At 27.4% G+C, this 10556-nt stretch overlaps 1 protein-coding gene and 1 long non-coding RNA gene across 2 annotated transcripts; both read right to left on the bottom strand.

The window, feature by feature from the left end:
- Positions 1-3154: 3154 nt before the first annotated feature.
- On the bottom strand, positions 3155-5037 carry LOC111202620. Its single transcript, XR_002655515.2, has 2 exons — positions 3816-5037; positions 3155-3737 (listed from the first exon to the last, which is right to left on the bottom strand). It is a non-coding gene; the product is annotated as an uncharacterized LOC111202620 (long non-coding RNA).
- A 2593-nt stretch (positions 5038-7630) lies between these two features.
- On the bottom strand, positions 7631-9098 carry LOC106359795 (ethylene-responsive transcription factor ERF043-like). The gene has a single exon (XM_013799429.3). It carries the CDS (start codon positions 8563-8565, stop codon positions 7873-7875), a length of 693 nt encoding a protein of 230 aa, XP_013654883.2. The 5' UTR covers positions 8566-9098; the 3' UTR covers positions 7631-7872.
- Positions 9099-10556: the final 1458 nt, after the last annotated feature.

The following is a 10556-nucleotide window of genomic DNA, read 5'->3' on the forward strand; positions in this document are numbered from 1 at the left end:
ATATGTGCTAGTTATTTATAAAAGTTTTATAGATTTGTATTAATTAGGACAAATATAAAGACTATAGTGTAATTAACAAATAATTTTGAAGTTAAATTTGAAGTTTTGTTTTTGGTGATGAACACTTTAAAATTTCAAATATACAGTTTTGGAAACTCTAATTGTGTGATTGGTTAAATAATGGATTAAAAAGTGGGAAAGAAAAGTGAAAATAGGATGTCAAGAAAACAACATCGCTAACGTTAACTTTTCCATTTCATTTAAGGTGAAATAAATTTTACTCTACTTTATTTTTATTTTTAAAGTAAACCGACAGAAAACATTTACCCATGTATTATCCTGATTGGATGAAATGAGACTTTTTTTTTTTGAACACTGGATGAAATGAGACTAAACCAAGTGAAAAAGGTTTTTCCCCTTTTCCACTTTATTCTAATTATACTATACAGTCACACGAGTCTTTTTGGAGATAGTTTTAGTGTACTCTAAAGCTCAATAACGTTATTGGCCCTAGGTAATGACTAAATGTTATTCTATTCGACTTTTACATCATAATGGTTCTTTTCAAAAGTTTTATATTGTTTTAGGGGATTATAGTATTATTATTTTAGTGGAAACGTTTTATAGTTGGTTATTATGTAGTGCACTATACTTGTTAATTAGGTCGGAATTTGAAGTCGTATAATATAGTAATAACTAAGATAAGATATCCACCTTGCGCATAGTAAATTTATATGAAAATTATTTAAGAAATATCGTACGGAAAAATAATATTTATATTCTTGATCGAATTAATATTTTTGGCCTTTAAACAATTTTTTAAAAACTTTTTGTTAATTAAATATTTTGTTTACTGATGAGCTAATCCTATTTAAAAAAATATTTTAGGTCAAAAAATCACTTATCGCATAAAAACCTAACGTTTAGGCCGAAGAATCTCAGGTCGACTATTTGGTTATAATGAAACTATGCCAACTCGGTTTGATATCATGATTTACCAATTTAAAAGTTAATTATGGTTATGAGAAGTTTACGTTCACGTGTCAATTCTATCTATCTTCAATATTTTTCTCATTTTTGTGCCGCTTTTTTCATTTTGGTTATTGCTCGATATAAATATTAATTTTTGAGTTTATTCTCATTTCGTTATTTTGTTTTCGCCTGAGATTTAGAAAATGTTTAAGATTTAAAATTATTAAAGAGATAGATATAGGTTAAGATTTGCGCCTTGTTCAGAATAAATATTTTATATTTATTACTTTTTTTTGCATACTATGAAATAATAAAATAATAATTATATATTATAGCTAAGAAATCAGTTACGATTATGTAATAAATTGGCATCCGCATATAAATATTTTATATTTATTACTTATTTTATGTTTTCTGTATATTATGAAATAATAAATAATAATTATATATTAAATAACTAAAAAATCAGTCACTTTTATGTAACAATTTGGCGTGCGCATATAAATTGGTGTGCGCATATATCAAAATATAAGTATGTATTTTCATATGATGTATAGTTTAATTTAAACAATATGAAATTTATATATTAACATAAATCCCTATTAAAATAAAATTATTTATTCATATGATTTTATAATCATTGTATCTTATTATAGAAAAAAAATTTAAACCTTGATCACAAAAGTTTATGTAAGATTTTTAACAGTTTTGGTAATTTATACTCGTTTTAAAAAATTCAAAATACAACATATAAAAAAAATCTAAATTTTTATTATATGATTAATGTAATTGTGTAATTTATTTTAAAAATAAATAATTAAACAAAAATGATAGAAAATATACAGATTGTTAGCAAAACTTTATTATTTAAAATCATTATTTGTCATATATATCTTAATCACATTAGGTAATTCCGTAGGTTTTATCTAAGAAAAGAATATATAATAATTTTAATTTGATAAATGAATGGTCCATAATAGACATACTATATAATATAACATTCTCTAGCAATTTAATTTTGGACTAACAAATTTTCAATTGATTCTCAAACCGTCATGTAAGAAAAATTAGCATTCCAATTATGTGACAATTCAACATGACATTTTTTAAATAGTGCAAACTACTTGTTATAACTTTTTAAATGTTTCTCTATTAATATATAGTGGATGTTTTGTTAAAAGACATTTATTAAACGTGTCTGTCATTGATATCATAGAATCGTCCTTATACATTGTCAAATAACTTTTTCATCATTGTGTTTATTAATTAACATTTTCTAGTTGTAAACTTGTAATAAATGGTGTGGTTTCATTTATGAAAATATCATATTACAACATGCAATCGCCAAGGCTTGTGGAAAACAACCGAGACACATGTTTAATATGAAAAACTAGGGTAAACCCGTCCTACGGGCGGATGAGTAGATAAATGAATAATATAAATTTACTTAAAAAAATTAATTTATTTTAAGTTAAAATAACATTAACTTTCGTAATATTACAATAATTTTAAATTTATTCTACTATTTATTTTAGAGATTATTATATCATTTTAAAATATAAATATTTAATTTCTTTCATTGTTTATTTTAGTCGATTAGATTAAATATTAAAGTAGATTAGATTCAGTGAAGTTATAGATTATAAGTAGACTGAAGTTTTTCTATCTTATTTATATGTTTGTTTCATGAAATAACTATTTTTAAATATATTTTTATTTATAAATGATTTATGGATGTAAAAGAAATAATTTATTCATTATAACTAAAATATTTAAAATTAGTTAAATATATAAGATGAAAGTACAATTAATATTTTTATATAGACATGTTTGTTAGAATCTTATATGTAAACATTTATTAGAATTTATAAAATCTTATAGAATTTAAAAATAATTTATAAAATAAAAATATATATGTTAATTTTATATGTAGTTAGAGGAAAATGTAAATTTAGAATGGTGAAGTATCAAATTTTTTTCCTTTTTGATGATTTGAAGGCAAAATATATATATGTCAAATGGAAAATAAAATATCTAAATGAGAGAAAATTTATTTAAAAAAAAAGAAAGAAGAGAGTTTCATTTTGGGGATAATGGTTAAAATTTTTTTTTTTTGTATATCCAATCTTAAATCCATCGTCCAAATTTTTTATCAGTAGAAATCTGTTTTATATTTTACCAAATTTGTAATAGGATCTTTCTAAAATTTATATACATTTGGATCTATTTTAGTATGTTCATTGGCCCAAGTTACTTAAAATCCATCTAAAAATAATAAACCTAAAACGTAACTAAACTAACCCACCAAACATTTATTGTATTAAAAGGAAGAAAAACCTAGATCTAAACATGATTTTTTACGGTTGAAACTTTTTTTTCTCGACCGCACAGAACGACGGGATCAGTTTCTCTGTGCTTGCCGTCATACAGTTCATAATATCTCCTCATTGTTGTGCTTTTCTTCTCTGCACAAAACTTAGATCTGTCTCCACTTCTTATGTTTCCCTCTCTTCCTTCAATCCTAAATCCCCTTTTTACTGGTTTCCAAGTCAACCTTCGTCTTGCCTCTTTCCCTCTCGTCCTCTTCGCATCCTCCGCCGAGATATGCTCCTCCCCCGCTGACTACCCATCGTGTTTCATGAGAATGTTGTCGTATATTCAGTTGTTGAGGTGGAGGACGCCCTGAAGCAGTACTCTTCCGGTATCATATACCAATGAATTCTAATCCAACACACACCATCAACATCTCTCTAGACCTTCTCGATCTGAGCAGCCCATAAATCATTAGAGAGAAGATTCTTTCTTGCCGATTGAAGTGATGAAATTTGAGGAAGGAAACTTACATATTTATAGCAGCGGAAATCACTCAATGGTATTAAGGAGTAGATTTAGTGAATAGAGGATCGTGTGATATGTGGGAAATTGGAGTTAAATTGAGCTTTAATGAAGATGCATGAATCTGGTCGACTCTGTAACGGACGGCGGCGACTAAAATAATGATTTGATATAGATTTTTTTGAAAGGCCTAGTAAAGATCTGCACGAAACTCATTAAAATTTTTTGATTTTTGGGGTTGCCACGTATCACTCCCAAAATGCACAACTTAGTGACGTGGCTTCGCCAAAAGAGAGCAAACTCTTCTTTATATAATAAGATATTTTAGGGGAATTACATATAATTATATAAACACAAATGCAACAAAAATGGTGTTTCGTTGATGATAGCTTAATTAATTACCCCATTATGTAAATTTTATTTGATTTATGATTAATTTAGTACCCAACCCCAACAAAAAGTTGCATTTTCGTGTACACTTTAGCTATGTATTATTTGTAGGGCTTATTTGCTGAATAGCTAATTATGTAATAAAAATTAAGTAAATAATAATAATTTTGACATAATAAAAAAACTAACATTTACACCTTAATTAGTTCGGTTATACCTTTCCCCTTTGCTATTACCCGATAAATATGTGCTCTATGTGTCCATGTATCCCATTAATATATGGTAAGTGTGCCTAAAAATTATTTCAAAGAAAAGAAGGTCGAGTCATCCATGTCATCCACGTCATATGTTTATTGACCATATACATATATATATACTCTATTTTTAGGTGTAATAGAGTGAAATTATGAAATGTCTATGATTCCATGGAATAAGTTAATGTTGATCCTAACCATACTCTTCATCTTCTAAATACTAAACCCTAAACCCACATATAAATTTTAAACTCAAATATCAACTTAAGAAAATTACAAACTATATTTCTAAATAAAATAGAACACTTTTTAGTAATCGTCAAATGAATGGAACATGCTAAAATAATATTGTCAAATGAATGGAACATGACTTACAATAGTTAAAAGTATCTTCCACGAACGTTCATGTGAAGTAGAATAAGAAAAAGTTCAGTCATATGGCCGTGGTATGACTCGTCGCATATATGTAGATTTTGGAATCTCTGATGCTTCCCGTCTTTTACCACCAAAGCTTTTGCAAATGATTTTATCCTTCACGAAGCTACTATGGAAATGCAGTGGTCACACGGTTTCTCAAATCTGAAAATGAAACCATTCACCATTTACAGATTTACCAAATAAAAAATAATTTGCAAAAAATGTGAATGTTAGAGGAACACGAATTACTTTTGATGTTAATAATTATTAATAGAAGTTGTTTTTGCTTGTAGGTTTTGTCCGTTGGACACAAGGAAAAAATGACAATATTATATAAAAATCACATGGTATATCGATAAGTTAAAGTAATTAGTTATTATATGCTATACAACGTAATTTCTCTTATCTATATTGAGTTATGCCTCAAAAGTGATTTAAAGTACTATATAAGCTTTAAATAATGCAATACTTATACATCAGTTGTTTTATTCTAATAATCGCTACATTTTCTTATAACTAATTAAATGTCAAAATTTGAATTGTTGTGTCGTGGGGTATGTCAAACATCAAATTGCACGACGTTACACAGCTGGGGCCACATGTACAATTCAAGACTTATTTTGATTGGGGACATATATTACAATCGATTAAGTTTGAGTTAAGAACACAACTCAAAATGTTACCAATTATGAATTAGTTTAAAAATTTTGAGTTATATTTTTTTAACCTCGAGTTGCAATTTTGGATTATTCATATAGAACTAATTGATAATCCAATTGTTAACTCAACATTATACAAAATTCAATGTATCAGAAGTTGAGTTATTATTTTTTAGTTTATCGTTAGTTATCCTACATTTCTTTTAATTTTTAACAATTTTAGTAATTTAATACACCCATAATTTCTCACGTCTAGATTTTGTCAAACCATAAAGTATTTTCAAAAAACTTATATACTTTACATTTACTCATTAGTCAAAGATGTTTATAAACTATATTTCCATTTAAATTACTTTACAAAACTATTCATATAATTTTAATTGCTAATTCTATCTGGTAACAAAGAACCTTACCTACATAAAATTACATATAAATATATAGGTATATCTTTTGTTAGAATATACAAAAATCATAGTTCCTTAATTTAATTACTTAATGTAATATATTTTGATTTTAATTTATTTTATTAAATTTATAACAAATATGATTATTATTGTATTCATAATTTTAAAATGTATGTATACTGAACTTATACAACAAAATGTTACCAGTCAGTAATTTTGGCAATATAATAACTTATATTTTTTTTGTAGCAAACTCATTACATGAAGTTATAATCAGTTTTTACCACATAATTTTACTGCAAATTACATCGAATTATAAATTTTGTTTTTAATTCTTCTCTAACTCAACATGTTACCAAATATTGGTTCAACTTAAAAGCATTGGTAATAAATATATTGTACATATATTTTATATATCTGTTCTATTAAAATAGAAATTAAAACCTCATTTCATGCGTGATTTTTAAGTTGAACCACCATTAATTTTTTTAAAATTAAATGTATTTTAATAAGACTAATAATATATAGAATCTTTGAACTACTTTAATTATAATATCTTTTGTATCTTTCATTTTAAATATAAATATATATATATATATACATTAAAATTTTCAAAAAAAAATCTGTTAAAAAAGATTTTAACAAGATCTTAATTTTCAAAAGTTATATGTAAATATTTTCACTAATTTCGTGATTAATTTTGAAATATTATTATACATTGATATATTCAGTTATCATTTATAAAATAAAAAATAAATATTCTATCCTATTTTTATCAATTATATAATCACAATCAATACCTTTATCTATTTATAATCATAATCAATCATATTAAAATACATTCTTATATTGAACTACATATGATAAAATTATATTAAATTGATATATTTATAAATTTTATTTTCATAAATATAAAATATTTATGATAAAATTATATTAAATTGATAGATTTATAAATTTTATTTTCATAAATATAAAATATTTATGTTAAAAATAAATATGATGACAGACTACAATATATGTATAAAATTAACATATCTTATATTTTTTTATATACAATAATATATTATGTAAAATTAATAAATGTAAAAATATTACTAAAATAAAATCCAGTTTTAAAGGGCGGGTAAAAATTTAACATACATGAAATACAAAATCATTTTCGAATATGTTTTTTCATGCATATAATAATTTGTTTAATAACTAAATGCAAATACAATAAGATAAATATATAATAAGAAGCAACAAATACATGTGATGGTTTTAAGCAATTGATTATTTACAACATGTAAACTATAAATTATTATATTTGAAATAGTTATATAAACATTTAACTAAAATAAATAAATGTATTGTAGTTGCATTATGATCTAAAATAAATAAATATATATACATATAAAATTGAAAATAAAATTTGTGCGGTTGCGAGAGTCAAGATCTAATTACTTAATTATTTTTCTAACTACTAATGTAAAATTCCATTCATTTATTAATACTCACTCTTACATTTAATGTGAGAAATTGTGAGAACAATATTCACATAATGATCTAATACCAATTAATAATAAGTATATTAACCATATTTATTTATATATTAGTTAATTATCGATGTTATTCATTCGTCAACCCTACATACCATTCTTTAAAAATAAAATATTGTTAGTTCTTGCAAGATTATGAAAAATTGGAAGGTCGGAAAAACACACGCTAACACTACTGTCATTATTTCTTCTGAACCCAATAACGTACACACTTACACATTTCAACAACTTTCATTTCACCGACTACACAAGGAGACTAACAAAAAGTTGTCAATTCCACAGCATCATCTTGGAGATATCTCGTGCAAAGCAAAAAGAAACAGAGAATCCCATGAAAACTAAACCAAGAAAGAAAGAAAAGAAAGAGCAAGCAAATACGGGAAAACAACAAACAAAAAAATCAGGGAAATTGATTCCAAGAAAAGCTTTCTTCGAAAACTAGGTTCAATGGAGAATCATTGTTATACGTAAAATCATCTTCCATACCACTATGTAACCATGGTGGCATGTACACCAAATCCTCCAACGAGTCAAAAAACACGAACTCGTTAGACTCGTCTAGACTTGTTCCTAGACTCGGCAACTCTACGATCTTTTCCAAATTGTCCGAGACTGAACTTTCCTCGTCAATGCTCGTCACAGAGAACGACGCCGTTTCGCTAGTCTCACTATCCGACCTTATACTAAGCGGCGCGGTTTCGTTACCCTCACTCTCTGACCTTTTATCTGACGCCTCCGTTTCGCTCGTCTCACTTTCGTGACAAAACGCCGTCGTATCGAACTCCATGAGAGCCGCTTTGGTCGCCGCAGCTCTGACGTCACGAGGGCTGAGAGAAGCGGGTCGAGGGAGAACATCAGAAAGCTCAGGGAAGTTGAGAATGGCAGACGTTCCCTTGATGCTCAAAGCCGCCACGTCGTGAGCACGCATGGCCATCTCCGCCGTGGGAAAAGTCCCGAGCCAGATTCTTGATTTCTTACGTGGCTCACGAATCTCGGACACCCATTTGCCCCAGCTCCTCATGCGGACTCCACGGTACACAGGCTGCTTATTACCCTTCTTCTTCTTGTCGGAACCAAGTGATGAATCCACCATTGTGATTCTTGAAATATGATTTTAGATTTGTGTTGTTGTAGAAAGAAAGAATATTATAATGAGAAGTTTCTAAGTCAAAAGTAGTGCGACATTGTTTGGGTGTAGTAAGAGTTTGAAAAGATAGTTCTTGTTTGTTTCATTGTTTGATGAAATTTCTAGTCTCGTCTTCTCAGATGTTTCCAAATCTCTCAATGGTTCCTCGTAGTATTATCAACTTATATACATGGTCGAAAGAGAGTCAGGGACACATAAAGTTGTAGCTTACCTACGAGAAAGGTTGGTGGATGTAACTACGATTTTTTTTGTTAAAAGTTTGTTATCTTTTTATTTACAACGCGGAACACGAGATATTGTTTTTCTAATTTTTACTTTTGCTTTTTAAACATGATGTGACGACTTAGAAATTCATAGATTTTTTTGTTCCGCAACTAGATTTGGTTTTTACGTTTTTTTTAGAAGATGAAGAATTAAAAGCATCTCCAGTGGGAGGATCTACCCATTGAAATTCTAAACATTTATATGTGTGTATATATATATTATATAAGTGTATGTATGTGTGGAGATCATTTTTTTGAAAAAAACTTCATGCAAAGGTTCTAAAAATGGTCCCTACACATACATTCACTTATATAATATATACATATATACATATAAATGTTTAGAATTTCAATGGGTAGAATCTCCTATCGGAGATGCTCTTACGATATGAAATTAATATCGTAACTGTTTTGACTTTGTACTATTTGCGACGTGCAGGTCCCGATTCGAATCTGTGGTAGAGTACGTAGTCACCAATCTGTTGAATTAATTGAACTCTCATAAGTAGAAAGAATTTGTGTGAAAAATATTTGTGTCATATCATTTACCTACTCCAAAAGTAGTTTACATTAAAAATATAAATGTATTGGTCAAGTCGGAAACCCTAGGACGTAATAAATACTATGCATTAAAGCACGTCTTTTTGAACCGTTGAGTCCGTTTCAAAACACTATGACAATAGAGAATTAAAAACTTACCTGATTGAACTATATCATGAGAATTATCTTATTTTAAAATGTGAATAACATTTCGGCTATGACTAGGTCTGATTTGAAGCACTAAATTATTCATTAAAAAAAAATGTGACAAAAAAATGTGAATAACATTTCGGCTATGACTAGGTCTCATTTGAAGCACTAAATCGTATATATACTGTATGTCGGCCGAAGACTAATGTAAATATAAAAGAGGAATTGGGATGTATAGCCGAAAAAAATATCATAATTAACTATCTAACCAAAAAAAAAAATTTCTTCATTATTTATGAAATATATACTATATTACATTTCTTAGTTACCGGTTAATGAAAGAAAAAATACATTTTTCTTTTTCTTAATACATTTTTTTTTTCTTCTTTGATTATCAACTACCACTATTCTTCTTTCATCCCCACCGCCTTACCCTCCGTCACCGTTATGATACGCTAGCACCAACTTCACATTGTGCTTTGTATTTATTGTGTCTTTAATCATCACCTCTTTTTCTATCATCATCATTTCTTCTAGTTATTAACCAGATGTAATTTTCGATTTTATCGTTTTGCCATTAGATCTTTCAGAACAACCACAATCTTCTTGATACCAATCTCCACTTCTTATGCCGTAACCACCACCACTCGCATATACTGTAAGTTGTCAGTTGTACTATTCTATTTGAACAATATGTACTATGTTATTTCGTTGTTACTATTTTATTTGGATCTGCATATTTTGATATTTGAGTTAGGGTTTATATTTCTTTTTAGGGTTTAGTGATTAGTGTTTTAGGTTTAGTTTGTTGTAGGTTTGGGTTGATGTTGGGGTAAGCACTACCTCACTCCCTGCAATCATAAATATTTAAAAATTTAAATAATGTGTATTATGTTATTTCGTTTGTTACTATTCTATTTTGATACTACTTAATATTATGTACTATGTGCATATTTTGATATTTGGGTTAGGGTTTATATTTTC

This window comes from Brassica napus, chromosome C3, assembly GCF_020379485.1.
Source record: "Brassica napus cultivar Da-Ae chromosome C3, Da-Ae, whole genome shotgun sequence".
Lineage (NCBI taxonomy): Eukaryota > Viridiplantae > Streptophyta > Magnoliopsida > Brassicales > Brassicaceae > Brassica > Brassica napus.

What these genes read in the sequence shown, in the direction of transcription:
- LOC106359795 (XM_013799429.3), bottom strand. Translation starts at nt 8,565, where the DNA reads ATGGTGGATTCATCACTTGGTTCCGACAAGAAGAAGAAGGGTAATAAG.